This window comes from Accipiter gentilis, chromosome 20, assembly GCF_929443795.1.
Source record: "Accipiter gentilis chromosome 20, bAccGen1.1, whole genome shotgun sequence".
Lineage (NCBI taxonomy): Eukaryota > Metazoa > Chordata > Aves > Accipitriformes > Accipitridae > Astur > Astur gentilis.
Genome location: NC_064899.1, coordinates 19,558,403 through 19,576,412, shown reverse-complemented (window position 1 = coordinate 19,576,412; position 18,010 = coordinate 19,558,403). Strand labels below are relative to the sequence as shown.

The window sequence follows — 18,010 nt, the reverse complement described above, 5'->3', positions numbered from 1 at the left end:
GTAAAGAAAGACCATGCTAAGAACTACAGCCTCCTGGTTGGATGTTAACTGGTACAAAAGTAGTTGAACAGACTTGAGACTTTCAGACATCTTTGCAACACTGAAGCAGGGTGGAAAGTTCTGGAGAGCATTGGAAAAAAGTATATTTAATATGGGCTTGTCATTCCTGAAGCTGCAGGACAGTCAGCATGTATCATTCCAATGTTTAGACGTGCTGCATCTGCTGTAACATGGCTCCTCTCTTCTGGAAGAGCTTGATGAATTATGTTGTAGCTTGCTGAAGCTACTCAAGTTGGATGAGTTTCAATCCTGTAATTCAGACATATTTGCTTTCCTCCCAAAATACGCAGTCAAAAGAAAAATGATAAATAGATACTTAAGGGCACAGGAACCAAAATTCTGTATTTCTGGAGTGTAGAGTTCATGTGACTGTTCTGCATTAATAACTTGGAGGCTGTAAGACCCACAGCCAGAGTCAGGACTACAATTAGGGATCAGGGAATAGTATTGACAAGGCAAAGAGTCCAGAGTGTCCTTTGGCAAGCCTTTGACTTGTTTAAATGCCCTCTTTGAAACCTTGATCCCAAATCCATCCCTCCTTCCTCATGTTGTTTTCTTCCACCCCTGAAGAAGACATCAACTAGATTTCCCAGGGTACTTATTTTTTGCAAAGGTGGAGCAAGATTGTGCCAGGTAACAACAGGACCTCCCCATCAGTAATTGCTCTTAAAGGATGAGTGTTCCCTTTGGTTTTGTCAGGTTAATAGTAGTATCAGACGTGAGTCAAACTGAGGCTTTAAAACTCAGCCATCTGAAACAAAAGAGCTCAGGAAAAATCTGCCAGGTAGCTGGCATGATAGGACACTTGAATGGGTGCCTGGCTATAAGTACTGCTTGTGATGTGCTCAGCAGCTTTGCACAAGCCTCATTTTTGATATTCCTTTACTACAGACATGCTGTTCCTTTCAAACAACAATCAGGCAAAGGGAGGCGAGGTCAGCAGAGCAGCTGGGTGCTCTGCTCCCAGACATTGCTGCTAGGTCTGCTCTTTGGCAAAGAGGTGGTGGGAGGGAACTGGCTTTTATAAATCAGTGCACACTCCTCAGTTGTCATGTATTCTAAGATCAAAATATTCCCAAATTCAGGTTAATCTACAGAGCTTTTAAACAGATGGCAGAAGCTGAGCAGATTTGATAATGATTTCAGTCGTCAGATTTCAAGGTTCAGTGCTATTGTTAGATAGTGACAGAGATCAGGGCAAATCCTAATGCCAGACTTACCTAGCCTGGGATCTCCTCAGAGTTTGGACATGTTCATAATGGTGTGAGGTTAGTTCCGGCTCTTTTGCTTTCTATGAAGTGAGGTTTATAACCCTGTTCTTTTGCCAGTTCTGGGAGGAAGCTGGGCAGGGGGGAGGCCTGTTCTGACACATACACATTGAAGAAGCAGAAAGTCTGAACAGGAAAATGCTTTGTTTCAGGGATGGTTCACCACAGGCTCATGAAAGAGTAAAAGCCAAGCTTTTCCCTGCAAGACTAGATAGGCCAAAATATCACAGGAGGAGCTGCTGGTGGAATAGTTCCAGCCCAGCTGGAAATACTGGAAATCACAGCAGAAAATCAAGAGTGATTCCAAAAACCTTCCTGATCTTACTCCCAGTGGAACTGATTTTATAATTTGCAAAGCCAGGGGAGGTGGACAGACTGAACAGGCATGACTGAGTATTCAGTGTTATTCAGTATCTGGAACATATTTAGGAGTTGTAGCTATGGGTTAGACCTCCTTTGTGGTGCATGTGGAGAATCGTAGAACCCAGGGGTTGTGGGCCTTGGCCCAGAGCTTTTAAACAACAGGAACCAAACGCAGACCCATGCAGCTCTCTTTGACACGGGATCACCCAGACCTACGCTGAATACATATGGCTGGTTGACTTGAAAAATCCATCATTGCATTAAAAAATCTGCTTGTTTTATGTCAGTGTTGGGATGAGTACATGACATTCATGGGTATGCCTTTCTTCAGGGTACATTCCCACTCACCCCTTGTAGCCTAGAAAGGTCTTGAAGTAGGAGCTGTCCTTTGTACAGCATTGAGCTCAACAGGTCCCAGCCCTGTGATAGGGCTCCTGCGTACTGCCAGTTAATAAGGAACTGCGCTCAGATACTATTGTGAAGTAAAGGGTTAAAACTGAATTTGAAAATAAAGTGTGTGGGGTGAAGTTGAATAATTTATATCTTTGTCATCACAACAGAAAAGGAATCTTTCCATTTAAAATACCAGAGAAATACAATTCAACATGTGTCAGTTCTTCAGTAAAGCATTTCTTCCAAGTTCACTGCATCCGTTACAGCACGGGACCTTCTGTACCAAACTATTTAGGGCTGGCTATTGGTTTTGGAGGCTACTGTGTTCTTGCTTTGACTTTCACCCTTTTTCTCCCTTCCCTGCTTTCTTATATGTCATTTTGCTGATCACAGGAGCCGGTGCTGATTTTGTCATGCTTGGAGGAATGTTTGCAGGCCATGACCAGTGTGCTGGAGAGATTATGGAAAAGAATGGCAAGAAGGTGAAACTCTTCTATGGAATGAGCTCTGATACAGCCATGAAGAAGCATGCAGGAGGGGTTGCTGAATACAGGTATGAATTCCACACAGGAGCAATTGCAGTGAGCCAGCCATCCGGTAACTTCTGGAGCAGAATTGTGCAAAAGGCATGTGTTGGATACAGGCCCATGCCTCTATTCCCCTTTACGAAGCTGTTACCAACACTTATAGCAGCAGATCTGAGGGAAGGATGACATCGGGGGGAGACAGGGAGAAGGAGCTGGGGGGATGGATAGCTGAGAGCAACCATGTTCATTCAGTTGCAGCCAGTGCAGTGTGCTGTCACTGCAGCACTAGCTGTGTGGCCTGGGAAGTCATTAGGCACTGTTCTGACTTACAGGTCTCTCAGGATGTGTATGAATTAAATGCTAGAACATGTCATACCAGGCTGCAGTTTCTGGTCCTCTGCTTGTCCAGGTTAGGTGTCCTGTTGGTGTATGGGTTCTCGGCTGGCCCACATGCTCCCTTCTGTTTGCAGAAAGTGGGTGCTCAGTGAATTGGCGAAGCTCACATGGGGTTTCCCCAGTATAGAGTTGAGTTACAGCTGTAACACTAATGAGGGCCCAGGATCACCAAAGCGCTCTCAGTCACAGGCAGTAGCCCCAGGACTCCCTCCTGTATTTGTTGGGCAGTCTTCTTGGGCAGCAGAATCCAGCTGTACAGATTTCCCACCCCTTTTTGGGTAACAGAGCACCAGAGTAGTCCCAAATCATGCAGCATGCTGGACCTTGGGTTTTGAACTAAAATCCTCAAGGGAGAGGAAAGGAAGACAGGCTTTGTAAAGGAATTTCTTGTCCATTGCTATTTTATTCCAGAAAGTGCTAAGAATTTTGACTTTTTGAAAAAGCAGATGACTCCAGAAACCCTCTGTGTTTTTCTCTTATGAGTGGCAGGTATAGTCACTGCCCTTAGACAGTATGGTTCTTGCATACTTCATTAGAGAATGCTTCCTGTCTTACAGTATACACTGGTTTATTGAGGGCTCGCTTTTGATACTTCTCCTCTGCTGGTGTAGGTTCAGGCTCTGGTCCCATCTGGTAAACTGCTGTTTGTAAGAGTCTCAGAGCCAGTGACATTACCTACTGCTCCAGACATTCAGGATTGATGAGTTTTGTTGGCCTTGTCTGCTATTACTATTCCAGCATGTGGGTTTTTACCCAACATGTCCAGCTGCTACCACGCTTATGAGTTGCAGCACTGTGAAGGTGACAGTGCAGAATGTAAAGCAGAATGTGGTCCACAAAACAAAACGGAATTCACACTCTGACACAGAGACATGCTGATAGGACTACGACAATCGCAGGCATCATGCTAGGTAGAAAGCATCTTTGATCCCACCTCCTGTCCTCCACCCTGACATAGGCTTTTGTGGTGGTTTTTGTCTGTCACTTCTGAAGAGTTAAAATTCACCATAAAAATGTGCACTAGTTCACCAAGCACTTTACAAAGTGGTAAGATACAGCCTATTTCAGAGCATTTACACCTGTCTCCTTTGGCCTAAATCATAGAATCATAGATTCATAGAAACATAGAATAGTTTGCGTTGGAAGGAACCTTTAAAGGTCATCTAGTCCAACCCCCCTGCAATGAGCAGGGACATCTTCAACTAGGTCAGGTTGCTCAGAGCCCTGTCCAGCCTCATCTTGGATGTTGCCAGGGATGGGGCATCTACCACCTCTCTGGGCAGCCTGTTCCAGTGTTTCACCACCCTCACTGTAAAAAATTTTTAAGTAAGAAAGGAATATAGATAATATGGAATATCTAGTCTAAATCTACCCTCTTTTAGTTTAAAACCATTACCCCTTGTCCTGTCGCTACAGACCCTGCTAAAAGTTTGTCCCTGTCTTTCTTATAAACCCCCTTTAAGTACTGAAAGGCTGCAATAAGATCTCCCCGGAGCCTTCTCTTCTCCAGGCTGAACAACCCCAACTCTCTCAGCTTTTCCTCAGAGGAGAGGTGTTCCATCCCTCTGATCATTTTTGTGGCCCACCTCTGGACCCGCTCCAACAGGTCCGTGTCTTTCCTGTGCTGAGGACTCCAGAGCTGGACGCAGTACTGCAGGTGGGGTCTCACCAGAGCAGAGTAGATAGGCAGAATCACCTCCCTCGACCTGCTGGTCATGTTTGTTGTTATGGCAGCCCAGGATACGGTTGGCTTTCTGGGCTGTGAGTGCACATTGCCAGCTCATGTCCAGCTTCTCATCCACCAGTACCCCCAGGTCCTCCTCCGCAGGGCTGCTCTCAATCCCTTCATCCCCCAGCCTGTATTGATACTGGGGGTTGCCCTGACCCAGTTGCAGGACCTTGCACTTGGCCTTGTTGAACCTCAGGAGGTTCACATGGGCCCACTTCTCAAGCTTGTCCAGGTCCCTCTGGATGGCATCCAATCCCTCAGGCATGTCAACTGCACCACTCAGCTTGGTGTCTTCTGCAGACTTGCTGAGGGTGCACATGATCCCGCTGTCTGTGTCATTGATGAAGATACTAAATTGTTATGAGCTCTTAGACTGCAATAATAATGAAGACTAAGGAAGCCTAGAGGTAGACATTGTGCAGGAGAGACCTGGAGACAAATGAAGTCATTAGCTTTCCTGGTCTGGCAGAAAACCCAGGCTCATTAAAAGAGAATCTTATGTGAAAATGGAAACAGAGAGCTTGTGGATGTTGCACTTACCTGGTAGTCTGTATCTACTTGACAGTCTGGTTCAGTACTACTTTCTGAGGAAGACTTCTGAAGAGGAGAAAATCAGTTGGACATAGGGATAAAAGATGATAATAAAGAGTTTTTCAAGGGCAAAAAAGCTTGTGATGAGTTTTGGCAAGTTCCAAGGGCATTGTTTTTGCAGGAAAAAAAATAATTCTTAAAAAGCAAAAATATACAGTGAATACTGTAGTTTGAGGAGAACACGTATATCGTGGCAGATTGTTAAAGCCAGGATTCTTCTCCATCTAATAGGATGAGAAGGGGACAGGCATACCTTTGCCTTCTGCCTGAGGAGGACGTACATGACTTTCTTGAGTGGAGTGTACCCTTCCTACTTTACGTGAGCCCATGTACCTCTTTTCTGGGGCTCAGATCAGAAGCTAGTGAGCAATGTGCAACGCTTGCTTTTTTAATCTCATATGGGGCTGCATCTATACCAATTAAAAGCACCACTATCTGCAGGATGTCTGGCTACACTGAGAACAGCCAGTGGATTGCTTAGGGGAGCAACCCATGCTACTGGCTTTCTACCTGGTTGACTTGCAAGGCTCTTTTGGCATTGCGGGTTCAGTGTGGTGTTGCTTTTGATCGCAACTGTTTATTTGCAGAAGAGAGAGCTGCAGAAGAGCGAGCTGCACAAGAGACCAGCTGCATCTGAGACAAGCTGAAATGATGCACCAGTAGGATGTGCTGCATACCTCTGAGCTTTGATTCACTCTGGGTTCATATGCCAGTTCCCAGAAGTTTGGGGGCTTTTTTTGTCCCCCAGCAAATCTGCTTGTCATCTAAACAAATGCTCTGAGTGGACAGCAGTAGTAATTATCTTATAATTTAAAAGTGGCAGCTGCCAGTTACACAGAGGTGCTGGCAACCTTTTATCTGAACTATGATAACTTACTGTCTTTTGCTATCCTGTGCTTGTGTCAGCTGGAGTGTGGGAAGGCCTGATGCTGGTCAGGTATGTAGTTAATGGCAGCTCCCCGAGAGATCACAGAGCAGCCCAAGGATGCTGCATGGATCTCAGTGCAGCATAGTTGTTTAGGGCCTGGCCACCACAGAAAGTTGCAGGAGAAGTTTGAGAAGGGTTGCTGTACCAGTGGGCCAAAGGACTAAGGCAGCTGTTAAATTCTGTTCTACCTATTTAGGTGTGCGTGTGATCTGGCAACAAAATTTACTGCCAGTAGGAGAAATAATTGACGCTGATCCCCCTTAAAAATGAGATAAAGTGCAAGTATTAATGTCTTGTAGGAGTTAAGGATATACAGAAAACTGCTGTGTTTGGCTTAATCTAGATAGATGCTTTCAATTCCTTATGGGCAATACAAATTCTGCTTGATCCATAGCTGTATTTTGATTTGCATCCTGATTTTAGAGTCCCCTGGGGATCAAGTTCTGAAACCTCCTCAGCATCAAGGGAGCAGAAGCACAATCTGAAGTTTTTAGTCCCTGTTGACTACTGCCTTTTTGTGTCACTAATAGGTAACATAGAAGGAGTCCCCCAGCCTACACTTAGCTACAACAGCTCCAAACATTAAAACTGTAAGCCTTGGCTGTTAACTGTGAAGGAGCCGATTCTCATCTTGTTCACATTGCAGCTACGACGCAGAGCTGGCTACCAATACCAACCTTGGTCTTGGTCTTGCTTGGCCTGTCCCAGCAGGAATGTCACTGTGGTTTAAAAATAGCAAGTGTTACTTACCCAGCACTGTAAACGTGCCGGGCATTGAAGGGACGATTGGAAACAGGGCAAGGCTTTGCTGTGAATTACTCTTACAGGAAAAGTTACAGGAAGTTTAGTCACTTACTAGTTCAGCTTATGGCAAACTTGAACCAAAAGGGTTCTAAGTCAGCATTTTAAATGCTGGATACCCCAAACAGGTCAAAGCAGTGGGACTTCTTTATATGCATTTAAAAAGCCCAGCTGTAAGCCTGTGTCAGTGATCCCAATAAGCTGTTTTGTCTTTAAAAGAGCTTGAGCACACATGTTTTATTCAAGCAGTGGGGAGCTCAGTGTGCTCACCACCTGCAGAATCAAACTACTTGTCGCTTAACTTCATCTTCTCAAAATTACACATTTTGGCTGGAGAACCTGAGCCTCCAGCAAACACTTAAATTAAAATTGACAGGTAAGGTGAGATGGCTGTAGCAGGGTATGAAGTTGTGAGAGTAATTGTTTTTGTAATGAATATGTCAAGTTGATCCCACTTAATTTTGTATGAAATCTGTGTACCTGGTTTCATTACTTCTATGTCATTTATATATTGCTTTGTTTTTACATTTTTACCTCCTTCCACGAGGAACATGGATAAGAGCTGGGAATTTCTGAAAGGCAATTACCGCATGCAGTATTGCTCAGTTAGAGCCAAGCTGCTTTTGTTAACCCTTTTCAGATTTCACAGGTTTTGTGTGAACGCTGCAGTTCTACTGTGGTCGCTCAGCAATTCACAGCTGCTACTAAGCAGGGTTTTGGCACTTTATACTAACTGTAGGGTGCAGTTTGGGCCACAGAGACAGAATAGCACCAGCAGCTGGCTGCTACTTACTGTCTTCTTCTGTATCCCAAATGATAGCCTGGAAGACCTGCCCCCAATTCCTGCCATTTCTTAAATGCTCCACTCATAAGGTTGTGTCATGCCAGGGCAGCCTGACCCTTTTATCCTCATCCATGTTTTGCTGGGCTGACAGAGCACCATCACATGTGCTTCACCCCATCCACCCTGCCAGGACTCCCACCCACCGTGTGCATCCCTCCATGCCAGCAGCAGGCTTGAGCTGACTGGGAGTTACAGGGCGCACTGCAGATTGGACCCTGGGCAAAAAGTCTAAAGCAAATAGTTCTCCCCTTCTCTTCACCATTCAGTGGCTAGCGAGAGACACAGAGTCTCTGCTGAGAGCATCTGAGCACACCTTTCCCAGCTGTTGGGAGTCCCAAGCGCTCCGTCCTCGCCTTTCTTTTCTGAGAAAGGGTTAGTTTCAGGTCATAACTGTGGAAGAGATGTCAGAGCTGCAAATCCCACAGCAGTTCCTGCTGACTTGCTTATGCAGCTCTCTGCGCAATGTGCCAGCTTTTGTGACACCCCTGTAATCCATGCATGGCCTGTGCGCAGCATTTGTTGCTGGCAGAACAGTCTCAACTTGGGGAGTTTTTACTTAGTTTCATTTATTGCCAGCTAACACAAACTTACCACTGTTGGGAAATTCAACAAACACCTAAGTAAGCACCTTTCCTCCCCCTTTTTCAGACTCCACTTAAGCCAGACACCTCTCTTTGCCCCTGCCATGTCTCAACTCCCCTTACTTTCACCACAGGTCACACTCAAGTCTGTCCCGACTCCTTCAGTGAGGAAGGGGTGCCACAGGACGTTGTGGGCATGTGTGTAATGGTTTCTGTCTGCCACTCCTCCTCCTTACTGTGCCTGCTCCATTGTGGGTTGTCCACAGGCCACAATCCCTTTGCGGCTGTCCCTGCTCTGCCATGGGTCACCTAGGGACTACTGTCCCTTTGGGAGTGCACACCTTCAGCATGGAGCACCTCCTTTAGAGAGTGCATCTCCAGCTGCATGGCTCCTCAGGTGTGTCCACCTGTGTCTCCTCTCCCCGTGGCTTCTGCTGTTTCTTAAATACACTTGAGCAGAGGTGTCCTGTGCAACCCTGACTGGCTAAAGTTTTGGTGGCTCGCACCATTTTCAGAGCGAGGTGGAACCATCTCTGTGACTGGCATGAAGCAGATCATGGCCTTCTCCCACACAGGTCACACTGGCAGCCCTTGCTACCCTAATGCTACTGTATATGCCCAACACAGCACCCATGTGTGTAATAATTGGGTGCTCATGTAAACTAACTGGGTGCTCACACATTAACAAATTGGGCGCTTGTGTATGTACTAACAGGGTGCTTGGGCATAAATTATTTGGTCATGCATGCATGAACTAATTGGATGCTTATGCATAAATTAATTGGGCATTCATGCATAAATTTATTCAGTACTCATGCATGAACTAATTTGGCACTCACACAAGAACGCAGCAAGCCCTGCAATTTATGGCCTATATGGCACTCCTCACCTCCACAAGGCACATACTGAAGAACTATTTGAATGTTAATCCATTATGAACTCTTTCAACAACATCACAATCTTAATGTACATCAGTTATAAACTCCACTCTTCCTCCCTTTGGACCAGGCAGTAGGGATTAAAACTGTAACAGTACACTTACTAAAATGCCACTCCTCCATCCTGAGCACCGCATTAAAGGGGTTAGCATCCCAGTTTGGTTATATACCCATCACAGACCCTACCGCTGGACCAGACTACAGTGGCTAATAGTGCAACAATGCATACATGTGCTTACTAAAATTCTGCCCACTCTCCCCTGGGAACCAGATGACAGGACTTATCAGCATGGTCTGGGCAACTTGTTACCTGTTACAAACTACCCCTTTACCCTGGGGACTAGAGTATTGGGGTTAACATTAACACAGCCTGAATATATACTCACCACAAACTTCACCCTCCCATCCTTGTGGACAAGACTATGGAGGTTAATATTACAGCAGTCTGAGCACATGCTTATTACAAACTTAACACTTTATTTCTGCAAAATACATAACCGAGAAAGCCCCAACAGTTTGAATACATACCCATTACAAACTCCACTCCTCACTCCTATGGACCCCTGTCAGTGTTAACATCATCATAGTCTGAATACTTGCTACAAGTTTTAGGACTTGTCCTTTCAAAACAACCAACCAGGAACATAATGGCAGGTCAAGTTATTCACTGTGCTTTAGCATAAAAGCATATGATTAAGATTGTACAAGCAAAAATTAACACCACTGTTAAAGGTACCAATAGGGTCATGAGTTCAGTAGCTGTAGGGCTTCACTGACATCCAAAATTGGTGGTGGGGGGGGGGGGGGGGGAGGTGAACAGTGCTCACATGCAGCAGTGTGGGCATTTTGCCATTTGGGGAAGAAGATGACACAAACAAACTGCTCAAACTGCTTCACTGTCTTGGGATTTGCTCCACAGCTATAACAATAAGAACTGAGCTATGACTTTTTTTCTGCACTTGCAATTGCTTAACTCACAGCTCTAGATCGATGTCCCACTTCCGTCCTATACTCCTCCTTTTCATTCTGGAACATCCATTACTCCCACCATGTATGGCAGGAGCATGGAGAATTTTCAGCCCTTTTTGACACTTTTTTCCAAAGGTGAACATAAAACTGGACTCTCAGCATTTTCCGTGGAGCTAATTTCGCACCTCTTTTCCAGCATGCTTCCCCCAGTATGGTATCTATAGGTTACTCCTCGATCAACAGGACATTGCACCATCTTATCAGCTGATACTACAGGAGCAGTAGCAACTGTAGCTGTCAGAGCTTTGGGGCTGTGAAGTTAGGTGTTCACCACTTCTGTAGGTTTTGGTCTCCAAAGCCAAAAGTGGCATCCCACAAGCTCCAGCTTCCTAACACCACCATAGCCACTGCAGGGGCATCTCTCAGGGGCAGTGGCTGTGCGTGTCCCAGGTTTCTGTAATTTTGCTCAGAAAAAAGGACCGCCAAGTGTTCACGCTCTTGGGAGCAACATTTCCATCTCTGCAGGTCTGTTGAACCACTGTAATTGGGACTGCCTTTGTTTGCAGTCAGCTGTCTACTATCAAAACCCTGCACCTTATGCCCCACATGATGCTCAAGCATGAATTAACAGGGCACTCACGTTTGAACTGATGGGGCATTCATGCATAAATTAATTGGACTCTCATGTGTGAACTGAAAAGGCAGTCATACATGAATGCAGTAAACCCTGCATTTCTTGACCAATACAGCATGCAGAGCTCTTCAGAAGGCAGGATCTAGTAGGTAAAATTGGCACTGGTTTCCCCAAATCCCAGACACGCACTGTTTCTCAAAATCTCATGGGAAGCTCCCCAGAGGCTGAGGTGAACCTCCTGACTTTGACTGGAAGGAGGTGGGCATGGCCAAAAACCAAGCTGCAGAATGGTAGCATGACTACTTTTGTGTTGTTTTGTGGGCCAGGCCTTCTCTTCTTGTTGGCACTTGAGCTGAAAATAAAAACCTGTGAAAGCCCAACTGCAGGTCCTACAACACACCACTGAGCCCCGTACAGTCTGCTAGATGGCAGTGGTACATACGTTTTTCCATTGGCTGCTTATTAAGGTGTTTATTAAGGAGTTTCAAGAAAGAGTCAATTACTCATCAGATGTAGGGAGATTAATCATGGTTCCTTATTCACATGGAATATTAACACTTCTCCTTTATTGTCTCCCTAGGGCTTTGACCTCGCATTTAAAGTAACAGAATGAAATATAGCCAGACTCACGCTGAAGTACCTCCACATAGCCGCTGTTGCTGTTGTTAATGATTTGCAAATGGAGCCTCCAAACAGGCATGCCCTTTCTTTCTTGCACTATCCCCTAGACAATGCGTTTAAGGGAGAAGTAAATAAAGCCACATTTACAACAGTGACAGATCTTGCCACAATTTCTGCCTCCATTTTGCAGGGGAGAAGGAGAATAATTTCCTTTCCCCTCCGCATTTCTCTTAGACCCCCCTTCCTAAAGCCTATGTCTCCAAAGGAGCTAGTGTGCCATGCAGAACAAGCTTGCTCTAAAGCCTAGTGAGATCAGCCGGTGATCGGGGTGCTCTGCTGCAGGAGGAATTGCTGAGCATGAGGCTGGAGAAGGAGTGAAAGCTACTTGCCTGGATTCTTCTGTCATGTAACTCTAAGATGTGCTTTTGGGACCAGTGCAGTCTATGCTGGCATGCGCTCGTACTTGACAGTATTCACAGCACTGGTATTTTTTCTGGCCTTTTTGCCTGGCTCTGAACTGTGCTAGCTTACCTTTTATCTTCAGGGGACAGCTCTGCAGTGGGTTTCTGTAACAGGTTTTTCACTCCATCATATCTGTGGGCTCTGGAGAATCAGGCTGGTAGGAGACAGCTGGAGCATTTCCATCTGCATCTTCTGGTCAGTAACATGGGACAGAGCCCAGGGGCTGTTCCTTATACATTAAAGCTTGCAGCTCTCAAGGTCAAATTTACTTTTCAATAAACCTGGAAGCTTCACTTGCTTGTAGGCAGATGGTAGAGGGGAGGAAGGGGCAGATGTGTAAATACACGCATGGGATATTGGGGCTTCTACAAGATTTGTCTGCTTGTAGTTCCTAGTATTGGTGGTGACTGGAGTTGAGGCATTTCAGTGCTTGAGAGCACGAACGGGCAAGCAAGCAATAAAGTTGCGGGAGATGTTTGTAAACTGCAGCATGCAGAGTATTACGCTTTACATTGCTCCATTAAACACACAGTTACATTTTGCATTTAGACATAAATGCAGTAACCGATCTTTTCTCCAGGGCTTCGGAGGGCAGAACTGTGGAGGTACCGTACAGAGGGGACGTGGAACTCACCATCCTGGACATCCTTGGGGGGCTGCGCTCCACTTGCACCTACGTGGGAGCTGCCAAACTCAAGGAACTGAGCAGGAGAACAACATTTATCCGGGTCACCCAGCAGCACAGTCAGGTCTTCTCTTAGCCCGGGACTGGGATCTGGAGAGAGAGGGGTGGGAGAGAGGAGCAGGAAGGGCTGCGGTTTTGTTTTGCTCTCTCCTCTTTCTCTCAGAATGGCAGCGTCATAGCCATTGGAGGGGCTATGACTGGGATTGGGAAGGCAAAAGGCGTGCTATTAACACAGTGCCATTGGTTCAAAATGCAATAGCTTAATCTTTTAATGTTGTGCCTATTTTATTTTTTAATCATAATTTCTTCACCTGTTTTTTTCCCCCTCTGATAAATAGCTGTTGAAACCTCAGTTAACAAGGAATTGGCTTGTACAGACATGGCTGTTATGCCTGCACAGATACACACATTCCTTTTTTAAGACTGACCTGTCAGCTTCTGGCAGTGCACCCTCCAGAAATTGCAGGCTGGTAGAGAAAAAGATGCAAGGAATTGTGTGGAGAAATAGAAAAAATCAAATTCTCTTAATCTTTCTTCTGGCAAAAGAATGGATGTTTGTGGCACAGCTGCCAACCTGCAGAGTATCAGAGGTGGAAGGTGGATGAGGCCTGGCTATGGGTGACTTCTTACTGTGATGATAACATTGCCGGGTCTCTTTCAGTTCACAGGGCTGGTACTGCCGTTCTTACTTAAATCTCCCTAGTCAATGGACTTACCACTTCAGAAAAGCTGGCATTGAATGTAGCAAACTGATGCTGCCCCCCTTGTCCCTATCTGTGGAAATCATTCAGGAGAAAATGTCTCAGAGCTTGCCTGCTTTTTCATGCATGCAGTTATTGAATTACCTGGGTTCCTGCTTTTACCTACTCTCTGTGGACAGATTTTTAAGACATTGAAACTCAGCAACAGTAACCCCACCAAGGAGGGGTTTCTCTGCAGCCCTCCCTGTTCCCTTGCCTGTTCATATCCATGTAGCAAAGATGTAAAAATGCTATGCTCTGCATTGTCTGTGGCCAGGTGAATGAGGCCGGAGGGATCAAATTCACTTTTGGTTATTTGGTACCACTCCTCAGCGGTCCTTGACACCATGAAAAGCAAAAGAGAGCTTTCAGCAGAATAGCCTGATTGCAAGCCACTGGTGGGCTAAGATGGAGTTAAAAGCATTTGCTCTTAGGGTAGTAATGAATGTTTAAGACTCTGGGTAACACTTCAGTAAAGTGTAATGGCCCACTAATTAATTGATAAATCACAATGAAATTTCTTTGGAAATACACATTGCATCCACATGAATACTACAGTAGCTTGTTATGATAAATGATGTAGAAGTGAGCAGCAATGAATTAATAATGCTTTGCCACTTACTTTAAAGTGCTGCTGAGATGGTAATATAGCTGATGTTACTTAAGTACTTCAGAGTCTTACTTTCCCCTCCTGTAGATATCTGTGGAAAGGGGCAGGGTTCCTTTGAAAAGCAAAAGAGTCATCCATAGGAAAAGGAATAGCAAAGAGAAACTCTAGAATTAAACTCTCATGCTGGACTGCTCAAAAAGCCATGCACAAAGATTGATACAGTTGACCATGCTGAGGAGCAAATCTAGGTGACAAGCTGATCCCTGGTGATTTTGAAGTGTGTTGTGCATGTTAGAAAAAGCACAGAATATCTTCTGAATAGCCTGGTATTTTAAATGCCTTCCATTTAACATGTAGGATATAATTCTTAATTGTGGTATGACCCCTTCCTCTGCTTTGGAGGTGAATTAGGGCCTTCATGTGAGCACAGGTTATGCTCGTGCTGGCTTTAAGGACCATTTGTCCTGCCCACATATCATAAAGGAACCTGAACACAGAAGAGGAGCAGGCCCTCCAAATAAAGGACCTGATCTCTATTCCCTCCAGCCGGAAAGCATCACGTTAAGAGGATGCCAGGCTTCCTTACCACAAACCCTACCGTGGGCCACATACTGCTCTTACCTGCACTAAGCCCAGAGTACAGGCAGTATTACTACTCGACATCAGTACGGCTGTAGGAGGTCACCGTTCCTTTAGTTAGGTAATGTGAGGGTTAGGGGTACAAAGGCAAGTGAACACCGCCATCAGGAGTGGGTTAGACTGTCACAGCACAGGCCTGACCGCAGGGGTGTCTCCACACTCGTGCCTTCATACGTGGGCAGCACAGCAGTCTGCTGGTCTCACACCTACTCTCGTTAGCGCTTTTCTACTTTTTTTAGCTACATTTCTAAATGGGATTTAAGAAATACATATACATATAAAAAATTATATATTTGTAAACATGTTTAGAAAAGATCATATGCACACTGAACAGAGCAGCTTCGTGACATGTCTTCAGAACAGTTTCTTTTCCAAAGGGCAGAGGCTGGGGGCAAGGAGGGGGGGCTGCCTCTCCACAGGTGCGGCAAGCATGGAGCCTCGTCCCCAGGCAGGCTGCACGCTTCCACAGCCAGCCTGGCCTGGGGCCACTCTCACACCCGCTTTCCTTCCCCTTTCGCCCACACCTCTGACTGACCAGTGACTAACAGGGAAAGGATGGGGATAAGCTAATCTTAAGTTGTCCCCTGGATTCTCCAGGCTGTGAATGACATTGAGACTAAGAATAGTTACTGATAAAGCTTTGACTTAGGGCATTTAGTTTTCTAAGTAGCAGCTTTTACCATCATTTTGATAAGCAGCATGTTTTCTTTCTATTTCATTTTCTCCTTCTCTCCAAAGTGAGCAGGAGAGAGAAACCGGCTGCAGAAAGGCTGAACTGGTGGCATGACTGCATCTCACCCAAAGTTGTATGTGAGTTTCATTCACAGATAACCCTCAACCATGTCAGGGCTCACCATTCACACTGTACATGTCCATCTCTCAGACTGGCTGCAAAATAGAAAAAAGACAAACTTGAGCCCTCCTTTAACACCCAGTCGTCTGCTGGGTTAGTTGCCCTCATCTGCACTTAGCCTCAGGTCCTGTGCCCTGCTCAAGCCCGCTGCCACTGTCACAAAGGAGCTGGGGCAGAGAGGGAGCTGAGGGGTCTGAGCAGAGACCTCAACCACTGACAAACGCCATGTGCTATTTGCGGATCTACCTCACCTGCACATTTAGCTGGGTTTTTTTTGTTACTTGTCCTTCTGTGGGAAGTGTCATTCATAAGAACTTAGTCCCAGCCTGTCTAGAGGAACGCTGTGAGTGTGATAAGCTGCACTGTAGGCCAAGTTCATGCCTGCTTCCCCCAGCCAGGCAACTGTTGAGCACCCAAGAGCAATGTTGAGGTTTGGCCCACTGGCTCCACAGGGATTTAGTTTAACATACCAAAGACCTACAAGCAGGGATGCTGAAAAGGGCAACATTACTTTAGCAATCCCTGCTGAGTGTGTCCATCTCTGCCTTCTTGAAGTGTAAGGACAGCTAAAACACGCCGTGCTGCTCCCAATCATATTCTGGAGTCACCTTGCTGCAGTACTGTTTCGCAGGGTGGGCTGGCTGGCCCTCCTGCCCACACAGCCTGGCTTACCTGAACTCTCTCTGGGGAGGAAGGTTTTGGCAAAGCAGCAGCCTTGCTCGCACCCGAGTGACTGCGTGGTGGCTGTGGGGAGCACACCTGTAGACCTCTTTGGAGGCATGAGGCCAGCCTGTTAGAGGAGTGGGCCTTGAGCCAGCATCCTGCCAGATGCAGAACAAGCCGCGCAGGTCTGCTTTCTCGGAAAGAAACAAGTGTACGCACCCGGGGGTGCACAGCTGCCCACCCCCGAGCTCATTGACACAGCCAGCTCACCCCCATCAGCCATGGGGCAGGGGCTTTGGCCATGCTCTTCTGTGCAGCTTGCCTCTCACCTTAGGGCATGGGGGGTGGTGGTGGTGGGTGAATGTAGGATGGGGCCACACTGTAAATACGAAGAGTTGTAAGCAGGGGCAGGAGGAGCCTCTGCTTATGTTTGGAGGAGCTTTTCCCATACAAAGGGTGCCTGTATCTTCCTTTCAGCTAGTCAGTAGCAGGGGGAGATAAGATGGGGGTGAGCAAGAAACATAGCAGCAATTAGCCAAGCCCCACCATGTTGGGACAAGGGCTGGTGTTTTCAGTCACGGGCATGTTGACTTTGAAGCCTTTTCTGAACCAAGCACTCCCTGGTGTATTGAGCTCCACTGTCTTGAACAGACTTGCTGCTACAGCTTTCTGTCAGTGTCCATCACTGCCTCGTATCCCTCCACCTGGGGGATATTGCTTTCTAGATGCTAGTATCAGTTTTATACCAAAACTTTGTTGGAGCCAGGAGAGCTTTTGCAACTGGAGCCAGGTTTGGCCTTGCTTGTGTAGAAGAGAGAAAAAAAAATAGCCACCAAGGCCTAAGAACAGCAGTTTGCCTTCCGCAGCAGCCAGAGCTTGCACGCAGGATAGGGCCAGGCCCTTCCCTGCGGGCTGGCAGCTGCCTGGGGGCAGATGGGCTGAAGCAGATCTCGGTTAGATGCTGGCACAGCTCTGCAGCCCTGAACACAGCATGGATCGCCCCCCGTGCAGCCTTTGCTTCGCTTTGAGGTCATTCAGATGTTTAAGCGAGCCCTCCCCAGCATTTACTTGATGCAATGTTTACTGGTTAGTTTTCATACATAACTAAGTACTTCAGAGTCCAAAACTCCTTGGTGTTGCCTGCGATAACTGTGAAGCGCTTCTGCGCAATCGGCCAAAAAGAGCCGATGACGAGCATTTGATGTTTTCCTGCCCCTCTCGGCCCTGCTGAGATGGTGATGACGAGCGCTGCCTCCCCTCACCGGTAGCAGCTGCGCGTGTGCAATACCTCCGGCGCACATGGCACCATCGTTTGACATGTTCGAAAGTTGTAAATGGAAAGTTTTTGTCATGAAATAAAGAGCTTCACTCTGATGGTCTGGAGAGGGTTTTATGGCCACGGATGGGAATGTGTGTGTTTCTGTGTCATCATGAATAAAAGCAAACGCTCTTGGCCGGGAGAGGAATTAAATTGGGCAAATTACTTCCCTAGGAAAGCTCTCTCATCTTCAGTCATAACGCATAAAGACAAAACATGCATTTGCAATTGGCACTGTTATTTTATTAGTACGAGTATACTGAAACAATAAACTTGTACTGGTATACAGACAATTTCTTTAAAACAATTTTGTTCAAATTTTGAATCAAACATTGTTTTATTATAATAATGAAATAATTTCTACCTAGAAAACCTGCAAGCACCATCAAAGAAAGGG

At 46.2% G+C, this 18,010-nt stretch overlaps 1 protein-coding gene across 3 annotated transcripts in view; it reads left to right on the top strand.

Annotated features, from left to right (window-relative positions):
* The window catches only part of GMPR (guanosine monophosphate reductase), a 44,526-nt gene extending 26,534 nt beyond the window's left edge, over window positions 1-17,992 (top strand). The window contains exons 8-9 of one of the 3 annotated variants that reach the window (XM_049824158.1): window positions 2,478-2,637; window positions 12,686-17,992. In XM_049824158.1, the coding sequence (XP_049680115.1) occupies window positions 2,478-2,637; window positions 12,686-12,866 (341 nt within the window). In that variant the 3' untranslated portion in view covers window positions 12,867-17,992. The other 2 variants (XM_049824160.1, XM_049824159.1) reach the window with 2 other exon arrangements.
* Window positions 17,993-18,010: the final 18 nt, after the last annotated feature.